At 39.7% G+C, this 22,671-nt stretch overlaps 1 protein-coding gene across 8 annotated transcripts in view; it reads right to left on the bottom strand.

Annotated features, from left to right (window-relative positions):
* The window catches only part of CDK8 (cyclin dependent kinase 8), a 108,320-nt gene that overhangs the window by 40,125 nt on the left and 45,524 nt on the right, over nt 1–22,671 (bottom strand). For 3 of the 8 annotated variants that reach the window (XM_025209086.1, XM_025209087.1, XM_025209090.1), the window contains 2 exons: nt 19,697–19,807; nt 18,251–18,391 (listed from right to left, as the gene is read on the bottom strand). The exons of 1 other annotated variant lie outside the window; for it this stretch is intronic. In XM_025209086.1, coding sequence (XP_025064871.1) covers nt 18,251–18,391; nt 19,697–19,807 — 252 coding nt within the window. Of the gene's footprint in view, nt 1–18,250; nt 18,392–19,696; nt 19,826–22,671 lie in introns of those variants that run through there. 4 more of the 8 variants (XM_025209089.1, XM_025209093.1, XM_025209088.1 and 1 more) reach the window with 3 other exon arrangements.

Here is a 22,671-nt window from a genome sequence, read left to right as displayed (position 1 = left end):
AAAACGCTGGCTTGCATCCATAGATGCTTCTCAAGCAAATCCCGGGACGTCATTCTCCCCTTGTACTCGGCCTTGGTGAGGCCGCAGCTGGAGTACTGCGTCCAGTTTTGGGCTCCACAATTCAAAAAGGATGTAGAGAAGCTTGAGAGAGTCCAGAGAAGAGCCACGCGCATGATCAGAGGTCAGGGAAGCAGACCCTATGATGACAGGCTGAGAGCCATGGGGCTCTTTAGCCTGGAAAAGCGCAGGCTCAGGGGTGATCTGATGGCCACCTATAAGTTTATCAGGGGTGACCACCAGTATCTGGGGGAACGTTTGTTCACCAGAGCGCCCCAAGGGATGATGACTAAGTTGAACGGTCATAAACTACTACAAGACCGTTTCAGGCTGGACATAAGGAAGAATTTCTTTACTGTCCGAGCCCCCGAGGTCTGGAACAGCCTGCCACCGGAGGTGGTTCAAGCGCCTACATTGAACTCCTTCAAGAGCAAACTGGATGCTTATCTTGCTGGGATCCTATGACCCCAGCTACTTCCTGCCCTTTGGGCAGGGGGCTGGACTCGATGATCTTCCGAGGTCCCTTCCAGCCCTAATGTCTATGAAATTTCTGTAAAGAGCATGGGGCATTCGAACCGGGAAGGACTGCAGCACAAGCTGGCTCTCCTACCTGCTATAGTGTTATCAGAAAACCCTAATGAGGTAGGAGAGCACACGCATGCTGCAGTCCTTTGCAGTGCACAGGGCATTTTTACCTGGGCCACTGCTGTGGCAACAGCAGTAGTGCCCATACCACAGCATACTGAGGGGTCTGTCAACACCCTGGTTGAAAACCACTGTTGTAGTTGTGGAAGATATCTGAATTCCCCTCTAGATGTGAATCTTGTAGTACTACAAATTTTGTAGCACTAAAACAAAGAGCTATGGGCAGCAACTTGCTAAAAGTCCCCTGGCTAGAGCATGACAAATTTATGCTTTCCAGCCAGGGGGCAATAGGGGGCTGCTCCCTGGCTCCAGGATTTTAAAAGGTACATGAACAGTCCAGAACCAAGCAGTGGCTCTTCAGTCTCAGGCTGCTCTGATGGCAGGGAATTTAAAGGTTGGGTAGGCAGCCCAGGACCATAGCTGCTTACAAGATTCAGGGGGAACAAGGTCAGACCTGTGACATGTTACAGTTTATCAAGAGAAACTTGCATATGTTTCATGACAAATGTAACACCCACCAGGGACCTGAGAATTTAGGACTGTAGTTAAACTGCAATCCGTGGAGTAACAAGATTGCTAGGTACAAGCAATGTTTAACTCTGCAACACTGAAAGAAAAAAAAAAAAAAGATTCGGAAGGACTAGAGCAAAGTTCAAGGGCTTGTCACTCCTGAAATTATAACCTACTTCATAATATACTGTTTGTGACAAACATGAAGAGAACTAAGATATGAATATGGTTCATCACTTTGCATTTAAGTGCAGTGACAAGAGAAGCTGTGTACAACAAAAAGATGGATGTAACCTAGAACTAGGCTTTAGGAATTTCACACCCAATTTCATGCTCAATGAACCACAAGCCTTTGAGCTTTATAAGGTAATTTTTTTTGTGAACAATTCTGTTAACTTTTCAAAATAAAGCAGGAAACTGCAATTTTATTGAAGTCACATACAAGATGTCAAAATGCAATTTTCCCTAGAAATGCCACTGGCTATCAGAACTAGCTATTTTAAAACACACATTTTGTTAAAAAAAAATTAAAAAGGGATTTCCATATGAAGTTTTCCACTTTGAAAGGAAGTTCTACCTAGATTTATTAACAAACAAAAATATCAATACTACTATACCCTATGGATTGAGTCAGAAAATTTCTGAAAATGGGAATTAATTACACTCAGATTTAAGAATAATCAAGACTCCCTATAAAAAGCACTTACATTTATCCAGATTTACTGAATTACCCAAAATATGTATTCTCCCATTCCGTCCCAGATGCATGGAAAACCCAAGATATATTTGGATTTTCAAACATATTACTTAAAATTAACAGTTCTACTTAACATCTAGAAAATGAAACATTTCAACGTAATAAAACACTTTCTAGATTATAATCTCAAAGAACATGTCACAAAACCACAGGTGAAGTTCACTGAAAACAGTCTACAAATCTAGAGCTCTAATTAAAGTTCTCATTTAAAACATAAATAATAAAATCAAGAACTGCAAAAACAGCCATGGAGGTCTATCAAACCCAAAAACAATTAAAAAAAATTACTACAATTATCAAAACATTTTGATTTCAGACAAAACTGTGAATGCAGGAATGTCACATTCCTACCAATTCAAGGAAGCTTTCTGAGAGTTACCACCAGTATACCATACTTCTGCCTCATGAAAGCTCATGACTTCATTGTCACATTTTCAAGCTCTGAACACAATCCTAAATTTTATCATTGCCACTGTCATTCAACTACTGGTAACTTGGAGCAATAGGAAGTATTAAAACCAACCCTCTAACACGCAGTGCTTTCTGTCACTTTGATGTGTACTGAATTACAGCTGAAAGGAAATAGGCCAAAAGAGGAGTACAGTAGATAATTAAAGTATATGAAATCAAGACTCAAATCAGAAAGATTGCTTTTCTATACAGATACTTACAGGCAAAGAGCTGATTGCAATAACCAAAAATATATTTTTATATTAGCTTCATGGGACGGACTACCACTACATAATTATAACGGAAATAAGATTAAAACAAACAAACTTGAATGGTAAGGACATGTAGAGGAATAAAAACACTAAAGTTAATATGTTTCAGACATAACACTAGAGAAAATTAACTTTATAGCTGAAAAAAAAAATTGTTGATTCCATAATGGAAAATGTTTGAGGGTGAATCTTCAAATATAAGATGGCTTGGGTTTTTTTAGTGCAGTGATTATACAGCTATATAAAAAAAAGCATCTGAAAAAAAGGTTAAATGCTTGAGATCCTGGCCTTGCTCAAATGTAAGTTTCTGTACATTCTACCAGAGATGTTTGGCTGATTTTTCTAGGCCTAGGTATAGAACAGGTTAATCAAGTTTACAAAATGAGGACAGAGAATAATAAAGAGTAAAAGAGCAAGCTGCAGTATTAGAAAAAATAAATGGTTCAACTATGATTCAATAACTTATACAGGGAGGTAGTTCACGCAGCCCAGACATTGCTTGGAAATCATTCACAGACCTAGTGGCAAGGCCACTGGACCTTTATCCCCAATAGGCCTTAACGGGCATCTTCCTTGATACAAACTGCATCCCATAAAATGTTTTTGTATGCCCAGAAACATTAAATTCAGGAACTGCCATACTGAAACAGACCCACGGTCTACCTAACTCAGGGGTGGGCAATATGCGTCCCGGGGGCCGGATGTGGCCTGCCACGTCATTCTATCTGGCCCATGGGGCCCCTAAAAAAATTTAGAAAATTAATATTTATATGCCCCTGGCTGCCTGTCATGCAGTCCTTGATGGCTTGCCAAAACTCAGTAAGTGGCCCTTCACCCAAAATAATTGCCCGCCCCGATCTAACCCAATATATGATCCCTGACAGCAGTCAATACCAGGGACTTCAGAGGAAGGTGCACAAACAGCCTGCATATAGGGGGCATTTTTTCCTAACAGGCAGATAATGACTAGTTTTGTTTATGCCATGAAACAGAAGTATTTGTATACCTTTTACCTTTATTGCTCTGTCTAATGGAATGCTGTTGCTCAGATGTTTTGAGCACTAATAGATGTAACATTTATATCACTATCAAGTGTTTACTAGTATAAATTATTTCAATTCAACTGTTATGTCTCCACATAACTGCTTCATCATTCAGAGTTAGTTGGTGGTTTAACTGAGGTCCAGGGCCTGAGAAGCAGGCAAATGTAACAGTTACATTTGAACAGCTGACATGAGTTTTTGAGCAGGAACTCCTTTTCCCCTCTTAAAACAACTAAAAGCAGCGCTTGTCCAGAGCCACAGTAGGAGTGACTTCCAGAGGTAATGGTTTCTGCTATCAAAAAAAACCAAAACAGAAAAACCAAAAATAGACTGTTCTCCTCTTTTGTATTTATCAGTGGCAGTTCCTCACTATGTGGATAATTTCCCTAACTTACTGGAAGACTCTCACCAGTGGGTCCATAGATGACCAAGAAGGCCAATCTGAGATACTCATGTTTGACTGCAGATGTGGCAAGCAGTTCCAGAAAAAAAAAAAAAAAAGGAGTAGATCCTGGTAATGCTAGGTCACAGCTATTTCACTTTCTCTCTTGTATTTTGTAATACAAGAGAAGAAAACCTTATTTAATATTTGTTTTAGATGCAACTGTTGTACTCCTTTCTTTCTCCAACTTCACCTGCTTCACAAAATAGCCCTAACCTTTTCGCTTATCTTTCATATGGGAGGATTACTCATCTGTGGATCATTTTACTTGTAACATGTATTAAAATTCAGAGTAGGAAATGAAATAAGTAAGAGTGTTCCATCCAATTTTGCAATGACTAATATTTTCATTAGTCCCTACATTTTTCTTCATTGTTCTTATCTACTTTTTGGATCATCACCATGCATTAAAGGGAGGATACCATGATGCCCCAGAAACCAAATTTAACACTGCCCATTCTGAGAATGTCAGCAATCTGGATGGGATGAGACAGGCTGTTTTAAGTCCACCTGTGCACGAGCACAGGTGGAAACTGCCCTAATAAAGGGTTAAAACAGTCCACAAGCTCCTCTGGAACTAAATGTTTTACAATCCCTGCATGAGTTACCCACATATGTTGACATCCTACTGTTTACTCTCTTCTATCATGAATAATTTATCAAATCTCTCTAGCATCCAACTGTTAATCCCTTGACAGGAAGCAAAATGATTATTTATTCCAACTAGATTCTCGCTTAACTAGTTTATGCTGCTTGACAACCCTTGACCTCTTACCCAGTGAATTTTTAGATTTTTTACCAACTTCTTAAGAGGGACAGATTCACTATTTTGTGGAAACAGATTTATAGTATATTATAGAGAAAATTAATTCAGAAGCCAGAAGAATCTGGAACTGAGAATCTGTTAGAGATTTTGTAAACATATTTTTCCATGACTTTCTTTGTAACAGAGCACAGGGCACTCTGTTACTCCCAGGGGCACGGGCAGCAACCAAGCAGCCCACAGCTGGCTGTTATCCCAATTAGGCAATGATGCCTGATTCGGGAACAGGGCCCAGCTGTTATATACAAGGGCTGGGCCCTGAACAGCAGGAGCAGAAGTCTGCTGCTAGGAGCCAGAGAGCTATCACCAGCTGAGCTGCTGCTCACTACAACTCGGAGGTAAGGGAGGAGCTATTGGGGATGGCAGGAGACTCCTGGTCCTGGGCATGACCAGAAACTGCACCTTGCTGGGGAACAGTGGCCTAGTGGGACTGCTCATGGCAGGACAGTCCTCCAGAAATGCCAGGCCAGTTACCTCCCTGATGAAAGGCAGGTATGGGTGCCTGATAACCCCAGCCCCCACACACCTGGTGGGCATCAAAATCAAGACATGGAGAGCCTTGGCTCACTGAGAATGCTGAGGTGGGGCCCAGGCCAGACAGAAGGACCTGAGGCAGTGCCCAGACTCGCAGTGGAGTCTGAGGCTGCCCTAGGGAGCTGGGAGTTACACTCCAGGGGGGTGGGGCCCTGAGCCTTGGGGAGCCATTAGGGAAGCTCCTGGGCAAAGGGATAAGGGTTAATTTAAGGAGTACAGTGGGACGGGACTTGGAGACCTAATTCCGTAGTGAGGGGATGGGGCCTGGGGATGGGGCTTGAAGCTCAGAGAGAGGTTTGAAGGCACAGGGACAGGGCTTGAAGGCCCAGTATGTATATTAAGAATATGATAAAGCCAGGTGTTAGTCCACAAAACCTCTGTGAGGCATGAGACACAATAAGGGGAGGTTGGAGTAGTATACATAGGCCCTTGTCATCAGGGCAAGTAAAGGGCAGCCTCCTGCCTGAGGAACATCATTCAGTAATGAACATCAAGGCGTGGCAGAAAAGGTAGGCAGGTGGTTTGCCTGGAAGCCTACATTCAGACTGGTCCCAGGATGCTCACTTCTAATAATTGTGCATTTTATTGCAACACTCCATGGTAATATGATCATTCTTCAATGATTTTAAACATATTATTCAGCTAAATTCCTCTTATTCTTATATTTCTTCAGATTTATTCTAGCACCATGATTCTATACACAATAAACTAACAAATTTAACCAAATCAAGGACTAGATGGGCAACTAAAGGAACATTTTTTAAGCAGCACACTGGACAAGTCCTTCACTGTCTATCCCCACGGTACAATATGTACTTGCGATCCACCCCAGCAGATCCCATTGCTTCATCCAGCCACAACTTTTACGTTGGCTAAATGCAAGTCTTTCACATAGCAACAGGGGAGAGAAAAACATGAAAAAATAGCAAAGTGTGGATGAAAGCTCCCAAACATGGCAGGCAAAGTCAGAGGCTGGTGTAATGTCCAGAACTGCTACGCTTTAAGCAAATTAAGCTTCCATTGAAACACTGGTTTGTTTCTTTTTTTCTGTTTTGATAAAAATAACACTAGGTAAGTGTTTACAAAACCTGAATTTGGTACTTGACCCTCTTATATGGACACTGAAAATGAATTCAAAGAACATTTTAAGTCATTAGTGAGAGTGCAAGCGAGTGTGAGTATAAGTGCAAGCAGAGACCTGGAAGATACAACTCTAGAACCAGCTCAGTTAAACTAAGTACTTTTTTCAAACACTTTCCTTTTTCTTAATATTGAACTAATTCTCTCCAATTCTGTCAAGTGAGAAGCTACCCAACATGGCTACCATTCAATGACCTAAACCAGGGATGTCAAAGATGCAGTGTGCAGACCAGAACCAACCTACAGAGCCCCATCATCCAGCCCACATACATGTAGTATGCAGCATGGGACTGGGGAATTGGTCCAGGCCAAGGCAGACATACCAGATTGGCCTTACACACTGGTCCAGTGTGTAGGGCTAGTCTGTGGGCCTGAACCAGCTTGCAGACTGGCCCTGCACCCTTCATCCAGCCCACAGGGCCTGCTGAGTTCGATATACCTGACCTAAAACATCTCATTTTGATTCCTAATATATAGATGTACATAAAAGAAACAGAGTAGCTGATGCTAACTGACATCCTTGTTGGTAATTGAAGCAGAGGACACTAAGGACTTAAAGGGCAGGGAGATTACCTTCTGTTCATTCTCTTCCAAGTTGATCCTTTTAGATCAGATTTGAGGGAAAAAAACAGGCAAGGCAGCATGGAAGGCTTATATGTTTGTTGTAACAAAACAATTCTATTCTATTCTAACAATTCTAAAATTAAAAACATTATGATTTCTTATTGATGGTCATAGACACCTCAAGTTAATTAATCAATTTACTTAAAATACATTTTTGTTGTAATTAAATGAGTCAGAAATATTTCTACTTTGTCTTTCTTTCTCTCTCTCTCTCTCTCTCAAAGAATTATTGATACAAATCCTAATTTTGACTTGACATTATTCTTTATACAACAGACTCTCTCTGGTAGGGATGTCAACTCTGTTCCTCACTCAAGCGCTATAATTCTCAGATATATACAGGGGGAAAAAAACCCAAAACAGAACAAAAGCCACCCTCACCCTGTCCCCCAAAACAGAGAGGGACTATCCTATACTCTTACCAAAAAGTACAGTGACTCAGAACAGATACCAGAGAAACCATTCTTCATTAAACTAAGCTTTCAATGAGACTGGAAGTTTGTGTTAACTACTGAAACCAGAAAAAGTACAAAATACTATTTTCCTTTGCTGTGTTAACATGCATTTTTCTGGAAGTCATCTTTACCCCCTGAACACTTTCATACTTTATGCACACAGCCTTTTAAATTGCAGCCTTTGGGAAAAAAGGATTGCAATGGAAGGAAGGGAAGGAAGGGAGATATTGAGGTCTAACCATCTTTAGAAACTACAATTTCCAGGAATGCAAAATTAAAAGGTAATTTTTTGTATTACACTGACAGCCAAATATTAACAGATATTAATATTCAACCCAGTCAGATCAGTCATTTTACCTTTATTATATGTTCCTTTTGAAACAATCCGTGTGAAATTTATTCCTGGAGGCAGGTACCTAACATTTCAGTAGAGGGCTGCTCAGTGTCGCCACACCCAGTCCCTTCATGAAACTCACTCTATACAACTGCTTCTATCAAACTACACCCTCCTTTCATAAAAATGGACCTACCAAAGATTATCTATTTATTCATTTATACATTTGATTTGGGCATTTATAATCCAGGAAGAAGCCCAAAAAAGTGAAGGCTTTTATTTGCTTTTTCCACCTTAGAAATACTGACGGTATCAACTTTAATCTGACCTGTTTTTGGGATGACAGTTGGAAGGTCTCAGTGGATAATTCTGAGTTTTTAAACAAGAAATGAAAGACAAAGGTATGGAATGTATATTAACAGCTAAGACTTGGAGCCTGTCCTACACTCTTTGGGTGTACTGGCATTACTTGCACAAAGAACAAGAGCCACAATCAAATAAATAGATACCTCTCATTACTCCACATTCTTTCATTTTACCTCTTTTTTCCTCTATCATCACACAGTGATGTTTTCATTATGGTAAAACTGGCAGAACGTATTATCTTACTGCATGTTTCACCAAGACCTATAAATTATACAATTTTCCTATAATGTAGATACTTTTATTGTCCATTTTATTGTACTGGTTTAGCAAAAGCTGTAAACAAACTACAACTACTAAAGGCTTCCTCTATCCAGAATGTTAGTCACTGAATTTAAAAATTTAATAGCAGGGGTCACCAACCTTTAGGAAACTATGGGCTAGAACAACCTAGCTCCAGAACAACATGGGCAAGGCAGCTTGGGCAGCATGCAGCAGTAAGAGGCTTTTCCCAGCTCCAGCACAGGGCAGCTCCCAGCTGTGCTCATGCTTCAACTGAGGGGAGGGGGTGGGAGCAGGGAAAAGGTCTGGTGGCATGAATTTGGGGGCATGTGGGGACAAAAAAGCTGCCTTTAATACCACTGTGCTTTCAACCATATGAAGGCATTATGCTACAAAAAGTGGTGAGAGAGATTATTTTTTACTGTATCGTTTTTGATTTTCTCCTCTAATTTTTATGCCTGCCAACACTACAGTAAATACATACAGAAGTACAGATCTCAAGGTGAAAATACTGCACATTACATAATCAGAGTTGGTTAAAAATGCTCAAACAATCAAAGTATTACAGAACGACAACAGCACTCTTCACTGAGCTACACCACTAAATGAGGTTTTAACCTACCAGCCTGTAGTAGCTTAAAAATTAAGGAATTAGTTACTTCACTTTTAACCTTCTTTCCCAAAGACCTTTTGTTCATGATCAGAGAGAGAGTTGATTCCTCTAGGGAACTGGATAAGATTGGTCCTCCTTTGAATAACTGTCCACATATACATCCTCCAGGGAGAAGGTCTCATACCCTGTGGTTTGACCAAACCTATGTTTTTGCCTTAGCAGTACTCACTGAGTGTGCCACAAGGCCCCTCTATTCTGATGCCTAACTGCCAAAAAGATAAAGGGTGGCATATACTTGCTGTTTATCAGTTTCTCTTAACCACCGGGCTAGACACAGCTGTGTCTGACCTACTAGTGGGAACCTTAGAAGAACAGAAAAATGGTTAAGTGCTCCCTAACACCTCCACCATTCCAAGAAGCACATGTGGGTCCTTTGGGTTTTCTAAAAGAAAAAAGTAATCAGACTCTTTTGTGGCTTGTACAATTGGCAGATTAACTAATTCTACCATCTATATCAACTCTCCATCCCAACTCCTTTCTGATGATGCTTCAGGCAGTGCCATTTTGTGGCCTTGTCAACATTTGCTGTACGTTCACTTATTTACTGCAGGGTAACCTCACTCCTGTTTTTCTTTTCTCCAGTGGAGGAATGGGATGGTACCCCTTTCAGTTGTCATGGACTTGCTCAGAACTGTTTGCTCTCTAGGTTTTTGACTGTGTCCATGTCCCTTGGGTAACAGCCTTATACCAAAATCTAACAGACATACGCAATGCCTTTTCTATTTGAGGGATTCTCATATCCCCAAGAATTAGTTAATCTGCCAATTGTACAAGCTCAGAACTAGAGGGAAAAATTAGCTTCAGCTATTTCTCCCACTTAAGTCACTGGACTCCATGGCTAACCCAGGATCAAAGACCTTGCCCAAGTACTGGCAAAAGATCAACACCCAACCTTCTCAATGTCACCAGGACTGGCACTCTTATGCCAGTCCAGGTTAAGATCTAAATGTCTAGACAGGAGACACGAGAGGTTCCTAAAAATCTGGAAGCTCTGGTCCCAGTGTGATCTCTTCTGGCTCATAGACTTGGCCCTGTGTAGTGACTACTGCAGCTCAGAGATGCCTAGAGATGAATGTAATTATACCTTTTTTTCACATGATCTGTGGGCACTGTTGTCAAAAGATGCAGCAAACAGTTCTGCTCAACGTCAGTATAGGAAAGATATTCCTTTCCATCCTCACTAGAAAAAAGGGCTAGAGTGAGCATCAAAGCTACTGGTGGCTTTGAACTCAAATGCACAGAAAATACAGGGAGCCCAGAAACATTTGCCTCTCCATATGATGGCAGTGCGCAGGCTGCATTATCAAGTATCACAGCCCTGCTGTCCCTTGCTCTGGCACCTGGTTTATTTATACTCCAAGCAGCAGGCACCCGGCATATCATTTTCTCAATTTCATCCTTAGACAGGGTAATTAGTTTGGTGAATGAAAGGAATGCAGACTCAAGGCACCCCTTGGAACATGCCAGTCCTTAGCTTTCATTTGTTTCTTGACTATAGAAAAATAAAGCAATTATTTTCTGGTAAAGAACTGAGAAAGACCACAACAGGGCTCTTCCAGCTTCCTCTAATCCTATCTTTCAATCCTAGTTTATGTTCTACTCTATTTACTACGGACAACATTTCCAATTTCTGAAAGGCACCTCCAAGAAACTTAAATGATTGCTTCTTCAAACTTAGGTTAAACAGTCAAGAAATTCCTAGTTTTTTTCCCTAGTATAACATTTGCCCCATTTACATGCAAGGTTGCCAAAGTCACTTTTATTGCTGTAAACATAATTTTACCAACCTTCTAATCTCTAAACTTTGTTCACTCAAATTTGTTTTCCTAACCTGAAGGGCAGTAGCACTGCAATAGTATATTGTATATTTATGACTTGGAATTTTCATTTGTGCAGATTCTACTGTAGACTCTTACTCCTATTCATATTGAAGAGATCAAAAACATCAGTCATCAACAAGAAATGGTTTTTGCCAGGTACCAATCAGCTACAACTAAAAACAATAGGCTTGCACAGGTATAATTGGACAGAATGTTTGGTCTACAGATACAAAAAAAGACCAAGATCTCCAACTGGGTCTGCAAAGCTGTTCGTTGGAAAGTGATTTTACCTGTAAGCAGCATATTTTTATACATAAATTATTAGCACAAATACTTAGATCATTGTATAGTTACTTGTGAAAACATTAGTGCATTTATCGTTTCACAAGCGTTCAAGTCACACCAAAAAGAAAAGTGAGAACACACTGCAGAAACACAAGATGGCCAATGAACCAGGCTGGATCTCTGATGGCAGCAACTAAGCATTAATACCTTAACCTCCCTCAGAAAACCTCAATAGTTAATACTGTATTGATTCTGTGGTATTTTAAATTAAAAACAAAAATTAATTTGTTTCTCTATAACTAATTTAAAGTAATAGAGAAACAGAAAAGTTGAAAAGACCAAACAAAACATTTTTTTTTCTGAATACATTGTGCTTACAAGATAAATGCTTACATACCATATTTACTTGAACACAAGATGACCCCCAGTTAGCACAGTGGGGTTGGGGGAGGAAGCCTCTCGTCTTACAATCGCACAGAAGGAAACCTCATTCAATACACTATCATTCAACTGCTGCCAAACCAATATGTGCTCAGTAATGGAACCCAAATATTAAGTTGATTAAACTCAACCAACACCGAGCATGGCTATAAAACACAAGGCCCATATGGGAATCTACCACAAGGAAATGTTAGTGCAGCTTATCTGAGTAAGCTTTATGGTAGTACCCACTGCATGCAGTCCCTCTCAGCACTGACTTTTTAAAGTCAAGGTGAGCCACCATACTGAATACATTTTGATTTCCTCTTCACTCCCACAGCTGAGTTGCACCTTTCTTCTCATTTCTAATGATTCCTGTTTCTTCACCAGCCTTAAATGTCTAACAAGCATCACCAAGTGGGGCCCCAAACAGTTCACCCAGAATCCCTCTGTCACCCCCTCTCTTAACTTGTCACATCTAATTAGTATGGCCCCACCTTCCATGAGGAAGAGCTGGACTAGGCTGCCATGAGCCTCATCTGCATATTATTTTTTGAAGAATTCCAGGATTCATGGCAAGAACACCGAGTTCCAGTCATAAGTAGGGGGCTCATTAGCACTGGATTCTTTGTGGGTGGGGTATCTGGAGTACACACACATACATTCATAGATGTGGGGTTGGAAGGGACCTTGTAAAGATCTTCTAGTCTGATCCCCTGCCCTGGGCACTGAGCAGTGCTGAGCTGTGGGGCTTGAAATGCTGTTGACTCTGGTGGAGCCCAGCCCAATGAACTATATGGTGAACCATGAATCTTTTGGTTTTGGACTTAAACAATGCATAGTTTGTACTATATATAAATAGGTACAAAAGTCTTGCTTAAAAGCGTGTTTATGGAGTACCTTTACTAAAACTTATAGAACTTTTAAAAAAGGTAAAATGCATCAATTATGAATGAACTAAAGCTGACAGGTACCTGTAGTAAGTTGCCTGTATAGTAAATTATTTTAAGTGTCAGTGCTTTCAAATTTTCCCCTCACTTCTATGTGCTCAGAGAGAGCAAGGTCTGACAATAAGAGGGGTGGTGGGTGGGAGGAGGCAATGTGACCCCCCAGATTTATTTTCCCTGCGTTAGTAGTGGGAAGGGGACAAATTCAAGGTAAAGCTCCAATAATTAGATCCTATACCTTGATTATAACAAATTTATGTGTTTTCCATATATAACATCTAATTATCAGGGGGTTGTCTTATAGTCTAGGTCATCTTAGAGTTGGGTAAATGTGGTCATTCAAATACCTTAGAATTTAAAATTGTACCCAACAACTAAAGCTAGTATTTCACCTCTTATAATTATAGAAAACATCTGAAATAAAACAACAACTCACAGCCTTCTTTAAAAATTAGGCATAAGCTACAGCAGAATAATTTGAGAAATCTTCATTCCTCATTTTTTTTTGATCCTGTCTACCTGATTATAGGCTTGAATATAAGGGAAAAAGCTACACTGGTTGTGCAAGTTGTTATAGCAAAAGCTCTGTTAATCAGCATCCCCCAGGAATGGGGGATGCCAGTTAATCAAATATGCCAGTTAATCAAATTAACCACATCACTGTGCCAGTGCACTACGTGTGCATGTCAGTGTGCCAGGGGCAAGGGAGGGGGGCCCGCACAGGCTGCTTTGCCCCAGGCCATGGTCCAACAAGGAAGAATCACAGTTGGCTTGCAGCAACATCTTGTTACTGTTTGTGCACACTACTATGAGGGGATGAGGCTGTTCAAGGGACCCTTTCCTATCTCTGATATAATCCCTAAGGGTATATGTGGGCAACCATTCTTGTGTCAAGAGTTCTTTTGTGAGACCATCATGGAGGTCTATATTGTCAGTTTTTGCTCTCATATATGAGGCTGCTGGAAGGCCACATGGAAGGTATAAATGCTGCAACATAAGCCACTGCTGATTACATTCAGCATCTCCCTTAGCTGGCTCAGATGCGATAGAGTAAAACAAATTATCCAGAGCACAGGTGAGCTTGGAGAACTATCAAAACATAGGCAAGAATGCGGTCTTGTTGGTGGACTGGAGGAAGGTAGTTAATAAAGCTGTCAAAACAACTTTCTTCACTGTAAAGAGGAAACCATCATGAGCAAGAAATGTAAAATTTGGGGGTATAATTCTTTGGGGGTGACTTTTTCCATCTGCACTTTGCAAGATGACTAAAATCAACATGACAAAAGGGATTCATTGTTGTGGTACACTCTACATACACTACAGTCCATCTCTATTCAGAAGCTGAAAATACTTCAGGATGCTACAACCTGTTTAGTTAAGCCAAGCTGTACATCAGACCAGTGTTGTATTATCTGCATTAGTTTTCAACAAGATTCCAGGTGGATTTTCAAAGCATTGGGACACAATCATCTGCTAACTGCTGCCTCCTCCCACATGTATACTGGTGTACTGTTAGAGCTGAGATAAGAAGAGGCACTCAAGTTGAAGCTCCCGCTACATGAAGTGAGGGAGAACCACTGGCAGGGCATACTCTGTGAGGGGTCCCTTTGGAATTCAGTCTTGAAGCCAACCTTTTGGTAGAGATTCTAAATCAGTGGTGCTCAATCTTTTTGCTTGGCAGGCCAGATGGGCAATGCCCGATCCATCTAAGGGCTGGATTTGGCCAGTGGTCTCTCCATCTGACTGTGCAAAAGGGAATAGGGAGGCAGCTTGGTAAGGAAAAGGAGCGTGGCCCAGCCCCTAGAAGCTGTACTATACTAGGGAGAGAGACAATGAGGAAAAAGAGGTACAACTGAAAAGAAAACTGAGGAAGGACTGAAGACAAATAAGAGAGAAGTATGGACAAGTAAAGGAACAGTAAAGTACAGAAAACAGGAAGAAAGAGCTAAAATAAGCTGGGAAAAGGCAGCAGAAGGAAGAAAAAAAAATCAGAAAAATGCTCTGAAGAGAAGACAGATGAAAGGCTAATTAGAAAAAAAGCAGCAGAAGTACTCAAAGAAAGTTAGACAATGGCAGAATATAAACCATTAAGAAGTTACATTTTCTAAAAATTAATTGAAGGAAAGAAACAAACATGTAAATTCAAATATTTCATAGATTTAATACACCTACTACAATAAGAATACTAGTATTTATACACAGTTTTTATCATATTCTAAATTAAATCACTCTTGCATGATTCCAATGGGAATAAGCATTCTGGGGGCCGCAGCGAGTTCACTGGATTGACAGTTTGGCTTCCATACAACTAAAAAAAGTGAGAAGCAATTTCTCAGTACACTGCTGCATAAATCAAAGTTAGATTATTGCTGTAGACCCTGTACATTATCTTTGTAAAAAGATGACTCAAGGCTGGGGGGGTGGTAGTGGGGGTGGGGGGGAAAAGAGGGACGGGACAGGGGACAGCAGGTGCAGGAACATTATGGATTTAGCAATTGTTGTCTTTCTGTAATTTTTACGATTTCATAAAGACCATCCTTCCATCATACATACCTACTTGTTAAAGCTAGTTTTCCAACTTCTTCCATTACAAAGACAGCTTTAACAATGTAAATTAATGTTTTGCTGTAAGGTTAGTAGTCAGCAAAATCACTGCTTCAACTTCAGTACCTACCTAGGAACATTTAAATGCTAACTTTATTAAGACAACTTAAAATGCTTAGCTGGAGACAAAGCCCTTTTCAGAGACAGAGTTTTCTTCTGCTTTGAAGAAGAAAGAATTTACTTGTCACAGGCTTAGAGAACAATAAGTTATCTGCCCAGTTATCTTACTAATATTCTTCTAGTTTCTTCCACGTCTCTTATCTAAATATTAGAATAAAAATAGGTATATTATTTAAGATACTTAAGTTAACATACATACCTTACATTCGATATAATAAAACACATTTTGATTTCATTACAGTGATGGTGGCAGATTTAAAAAAGGGACAGGAGCAAAATCTAAATACTGTATACATCTATCAATCAACAGGGTTCTGGTGAGTCAAAAGACTGGTGTTTTAGCCCAGTACAGTCAAAAAGCCTTCAAGGTTACTTTTACAGGTATCTTGGGAGTGGTAATCCAAGTTCAAATGTAAGTTTGAACTTCAATTATTCTACCCAACATAAGCTAGAAGCATACTGTTACTCAGGTTCTATTCTGCAAGTTCCAGCTTGCTCAAAAATATGCTCGACTCATTAGATGAAATGAGCATTGATGCAAACAAGTAAACAAGTATATTATAGACCCACTCTAGAAAGGAAAGTTTTCCACTGACCCTGGAAAAACTAAATGAAAAACATCTCAGGCACACAGATATACCCTATTCTAAAGTGTTACGTACTTTTAAGTTCATTGCATTTTCTGATAGTGGTTTTAGACTGGCAACCCAAAAAGTGAAGGTTTGTGGACCTAAACAGCACAACTAGGCATAGCATAGCCTTGTTTTCATTTTAGGCCAACATTCCTCAACTGTACTCTGTTGGGACAGCTTTTTGGGACCAAAGGGTAGCTCAGATTTCACGCCTGTGTTTAGGCTACTAAAAAAAGGCTGCCATTACAAGTGGGGGGGGGGAAGGAGATGGAGTGCTGGGGGGTGGGGAGAGAGAAGGAGTGGGGAGGGGCAGGGGACACTCCGGGAAAGAAGAAATTAAAAAACATGGATGCTGGACTAAGACCACCAACTCATCTGATACAGGTCAACTAGCAATGGAATAATTTCGGAAACCTACTAACAGAGTGTGTTCAAAACTGCAGAGGTAAATGTGACAGGCTCTATAATAAAGTAGCAATCTCCTGAGCCATCCAGTTGACAACATGAGTATTTTTTTGCACTCTGACTATATCAGTCTTTAAGAAAAGTAAACAAAAAAAACTTGGTTTGTAAATGATCTGAAACTGCAGGAAGTCAAATTCTAGAAAAACTTAGGTTTTTGATGACAGTCCTCATTTGCTTCCTGTAACACTTGCACGCATAATAAAAAGGTAAACAAGCAGACATAAAATTACAATACAAAGGTATCTTTTCGTATAACAGAAGATGTGCCTAACTAACTAGAAGAACGTATGTCCTACATATTTCTATACTTTTGAGATTTATCCTTCCAGTCCATAAAGTTGTGGAAAATATCAGCCACAAATTTCAGTAAAATGTCTAAATTCTAAAATTAGGAGAAAATTGGAAGCAATATTCATAAAGTACAATACTTTCATGAACAAAGTCTCTTTACATTTTCAATTCTCTGAAAATTTATTTTTTGTAGAAGGTAAAGCTTTTGCATCCAGTTATATAGTACCATTGGTACTATTTTAAAACATTTACTAGGCATGGAAGTTAAAGATAAAATAACCATCATTAACTACATTTTGAGGTAAAATAATTAAAGCTAAAAATATGACAGTGAAGTAGCTAATATGGAGGCCTAATTTAATGCATTAAAGTATAAAATATAGCACTAGTACTGTAGGCACATACATGGGAAGGATCAGATTAATTTTACGTGCTACTCCTATACATCACTGAAATTTCAGTTAGGAGCTAAATTTTCATTTATACCACTGTGTTTAGAGATTGCCTGAAAAAGTGTGCTATTAAAGAAAAGGATAAAAACCAGAGATTACGCAGCAAGAAAGGGCACTGCAGGATTCAGTTGAAGAGGAACAGAAACTATTATGTTATGCAAAAAAGTCTTGGGCACAGAAGAAAATAAATGCACAGTAAGTGGGAAAGTGTTTTCAACTTCCAATGTTAAAGACAATTTGTTTATTAAACACTAGCTCAGGCAATGAAGTTTTATGTAAAACATGTTTATGATAAATGGGTTAATTTTGAAGACGACTTCAAAATTCTGTGGAACAACATTGGTAGCTTCTGAATACCCTCTTAAACTTATAAATCAAGAGAAAATTGAATGTGTATTTTTACTTCAAAGAATTCCTTATGTCCAAGTATCACCCTACACACCAATACAATTACTAATGATTTGTAGGAGCTGAAAATATGTAACCAGAGACACAGTTTGTCTGTTACTTAAATAAATAATTTTAAAAGAGATTTAGAAACTCCAAAGAGGAAAAAAGAAAAAGGTGAAGTATGTCAGATTATCTTCTTAAGAATGGAACCATCCAATGCATATCAGATAATTACAGACTTTATACACAGAGTTTAAGTCTATTCACTAAAAGTTTAGTTGAGTACAAAATAAATATTTGCTAACATATGCCCTTAGTATACAAAGGTCTCTGTTCGCCGTTGACTAGTAATAAGGAAGCCAGCTATCTTTGTTCTCAAATCTTCTACCCCATGCTAATCCCCACTGCAGGTCAACTTACCAAATCCCTATGTAACACCCAGTTAGCATGCAGGTAGTGAATACCATCTAGGATCTGATATAATAAGGACTTCACCATTCCCCGAGGTAACTGAACTGGTTTCTTGTTTGCTTTAGAAGCTCTATGAAACTTGATTATGTGCTGGAAGAGAGAAGGAGAGAGAGAGAGAGATAGAGAAAGAGGAAAAAAAAACAACCAATGCTTTGATCTGTAATGTTTTACAAAAAGAGAAGTCTCCAGTGATTCTTTACATGGGCTTGCCAGTAGCCCTTTAACCTTTTTTGCTCTAACTTTTTTTTTAAAAAGCAACAACATTTAAAAATAAATTACAAGAGCAACAGTATCTGGAGAACCATGATAGTTGTTCTTATCAGAAAACTTTTGATCGTTGAAGTGACGAACATTATCCAGATAAGCTTCTTATACACAGCTATAATCAAAACTTGATAAATGCTCTTTAGAAAATATTAAAGTTAAGAGATTTTCAAAACAAAATTTATTCAACCCTCTTCAATAGTACTCAGTTTTCACTTTTCACTCAAAAACATGATTTTTCTTTTTTTAGGTTCTCTTCCCCTGTTGTGATGCTTCAATATTTTGTTTATGAGGAAATATCCACTTCAAACTTCTATTTCCCAGTCTGGCTCTATGGGGCAGTTCTACCCATTGGCACCAATGGCAGTGGAGGTGGTGCGCACACCATAATACCTCAACATGTTCTCACCATACTCCAGCCAAGAACCATTAATTTAGATTTAAAAAATAAAAGACAAAACAGCTCCCTTTCCAAACAAATGAAAACTTATTTGAAGAATTTGAGATCAGATTTCAAATTCTAGAAAATTCACTGAATTTCAGATGTGTATATTTGAGTTCATTATTACTTCATTTTTCACAGATGAGCTCAGTTATAGGTTGATAGGAGATATGCTTTTAGCAAATCCACTCCACTAGTACATTTTACCACTGATCTCAGTTTGTAATATGCAGTGCGCGCTAAAGAGCCGTTCCCCAATTTGCCAAGCAAGCTACACTGTTTTGTGATTAAAGCTACAGAAATCCAACTAGAAGACTGAAGCTTTATCAAAACACAAGTAAAAAATACAAGATTTCTAACCAACACTGAATAATTGTTACAGTATTCAGTTATTCTCATTTTCTGAGTAAAGCCACTGACATAATCACGATATGTATTTTCCTTTCTGCTTTTACTACTTGAACTGCAGCAGATGCTAGAATTTGCTGAACCATATTTCTTGAAGTTCACTCAGAAAAAAAGAGACTAGCAATGTAGCATTCCTTGCTGTCAGATGCAGTCCATATTTTTCTTTCACATTAATATATGCCCCACTGGTATCTATTGGGGTACAGCATTTTTTTAAATGAATTTACATTTTTACTATGACTAAAGCCCAAAGCCTATTACCTACAAGCAATTCACCTTACCCAGAGGTCATGTTCAGCATAGTCAAAGAGAAGCCACACTTTCCTGTCAGCATGAGACAGAAACACTTTTTGCAGAGAAATGACATTTGGATGCTTGAGCTCTCGAAGCAACTGCAAAATAAAGAAAATCTGTTATACTAAAATTTATGTAACTGGAAATTTTAAAAGGACAAAACAACTTATTTGTAGTTTAAGGCCCTCTAAAACAGTCTTTATAAAATACTCTTCAAAGCCTTTACTTCACAAAAACAGCACACGCTTATTTTTATTTTAAGGAAGGAATTCATTATCAACTTGAAATTACATTGAAACTAGGTCACAAGCCTCCTTTAGGATATTGATGCCCTCATTTGAATATACTTTTTGAGTTCTTACAAACTAAACAGTGAGGAGAGGTAATTAGCCATGTTAGCCTAAAGTTAGACAGAAGACAGCAGGATGGCACCTTATAGACTAACTCATTTAGAGAACAGTGAAGTTAGTTAAAACTTTGTCTTTTTACAGATAAACACAGGTCTCTAAACAAAAAAAAAAAAAAAATCAAACGTTTTGCATTTCCCCCTTACCGGCTCCTGCCCATTATAATGCAATCTGACCCCCTAGTTTCCTCTTCACTATTCCTAATCATCTGAAATCATTGCATCCTGGTGAAAATTATTTAAGGCTGGACTAGACTCTGTTAGGGTAATAATAATTAATGGTAAGGAACAAGTAATAATTTGATGAATTCAGTGACAGAGAATAAGATCTGGATCTATGAAACTAAGCCAGCAGGCACAACAAGCCTGTTGGATCTCTATTGTCCATGTAACGATAATTCTGTAATTAAAGCACGACATTACTTGAAGAAACATTTAAATTATTTTACTCCAATACACTGCCTGCTTAGTTGGCTAGTTCATTTGGTAGTGGGCCCAGACTTAAGGATGGCTTAAGCAGCTGCACAAAGTACTTCACCCCTGAAGCAGTTTCCTGACCTTGCTTGTCTTAACCCCTGGTTCCCCGATTTTCTCTCCAGAATTGTTTCCCATTCCGACTTAGCACCCCAATATCCTAGATTCTGGTCTTTCAAACTGTCTCGACCACAGTTTCGGGATCTCAACCCTCAACCTTTTTTCCCCCGCCTCAGGCACTCTATTCCTGATTTGGGTCTTCGAGTTCTCCCCTAGCCGATAACTGCTCACTGTAGCAGGCCACTTCAGTGTTAGCATGCTCCTTCTTCCCCCCACCCCCTTTTTTTTTTTTTAAATAAAAAGTTAATTAGTAAAGTATAAGAGTCATGCCTTGCTAGCTTGTGGAACGCAAATGCAACATTTATGGACCAGATCTTCCTTATGATTGAAAAACCACGGATAACTGTATTTAATTTGCAGCATATATTTAGTAAATTCATACGTTAAGTCTGCCAGAGAAGATCATAGTTTAAAAAGAACTATAACATGGCTAGTTGAAAATCATCAATGCAGTTAATAAAAACAGATATGAATATGAGATAGAGAAGAAAAAAAGATCAACATTTTCTATTTCTAAAATTAAACCTGTTTCAAATAAACTGTTTCCTCTAGAAAGCTGGATGTACTTGAAAATGCACTGCCTAAACACAGGGAAAAAAGCTCAATCCAACCAAGCTCATCCCAACTGAAGCCCTTGTTAGCCACATGCAGCAACAATTCCAGATCTTTACAAGAAGATAAGGAAAGAATGGATATTTGAATAATTTTTTATTTGATTATCATTTTTTATTAGAGCTTCTAGAAGCCCTAGTCACTGACAAGAGCACTAGTATATTTGGTGCTGTGTAGACACAAATCGAAGATAATTCCTGCAACCAAAGAGTTTACAATCCACATGTAAGATAGAAAACTGAGGAAGACCACCAACCCAACTGCTGTCAAGATTTCTGTAAGCATCATAGCAAAGGAAAAATTTAATCATCTGTCCTAGGTATTTGTGGGCAGCTCCTCCCAAGTGTGAGGCAGACTAGGAGAAAGTACAAAGATTTTCATTTGAGAACTTCATGAGTGGAAAGTGCAGGAGGGAGTCTAACATCATGGGCCAATGAGAACTAGGAGTCAGCCACTGCATACTGAATGAGAAATGATAGGTATGGTAGGGGATAGATCTTGAAAATGAAGGCAAGTAGTTTATGTTACAGAAAGGGAAGCAAATGGAGCAGGGTCTGGAAAGACCAGAGCTGATTAATCATCCTGTAATCTACTATGAAGCACAAACATGATGTATTATGAAAGGAGAGAAATGGAATCAAGTAAAATACTTCCAATAAAAACAGGAATGTATTAATGCCAGTGTGCAAGGGACTAGTGAAACCTCATCTGTAAGTTAGTCTAAACTGCAGCGATTAAACTGAGAAGCAAGTGAACGGACATTCACTTTTGATTCATGAAATGCAGCCACATGCCTGCACTGGCTCAGACCAGATGCTGGAGGGTGCTAGAACACACCTCCCAACCACTGCCAAAGGGAAGGGGCTGAAGCTCCTTGCTCCATCACAGCAGGTGTGGCCAGGCCCCAGCCCAGGGCTAGCATGCTGAGGCCAGGGGGCAGGGCACTTTAAACCTCCCACCATGGCCCACATGAGACCACACCCTGGGTCTGACTGGGTGGGAGGGGAGTAGTGCCAGGCTTATGCCAGGCTTATGCACTGCCCCCCACTCAAGGGGAGGAAGAGGGCAGCCCCTGCCAAGCTATTCCATGCTCGCTGCTGGAGCAGAGGGGGCAGGGACTGGGGCTGCCCTCCCAAGCAAACCCCCACCGCCCAGGGGTTGGGAAAGCCTGGGTGGGACTGCCCCACAAGCAAATCCCACCAGTCAGGTTTGCCCGGGGGTGGGGGGGGCAGGGAGCAGTTCCTCAGGGTGTTGCCCTCCCCTTGCACCTTAGAGCCAATGTAGCGAACCCGGGGAAGGGGGTTTAAACCCCATCCCTGGTCCCAGTCCCTGCTGGGGTTTGCCTGGTGG

The sequence above is a fragment of the Alligator sinensis genome, unplaced genomic scaffold, assembly GCF_000455745.1.
Source record: "Alligator sinensis unplaced genomic scaffold, ASM45574v1 scaffold84_1, whole genome shotgun sequence".
Taxonomy (NCBI): domain Eukaryota; kingdom Metazoa; phylum Chordata; order Crocodylia; family Alligatoridae; genus Alligator; species Alligator sinensis.
This window is presented reverse-complemented; position numbering and strand designations above follow the sequence as displayed.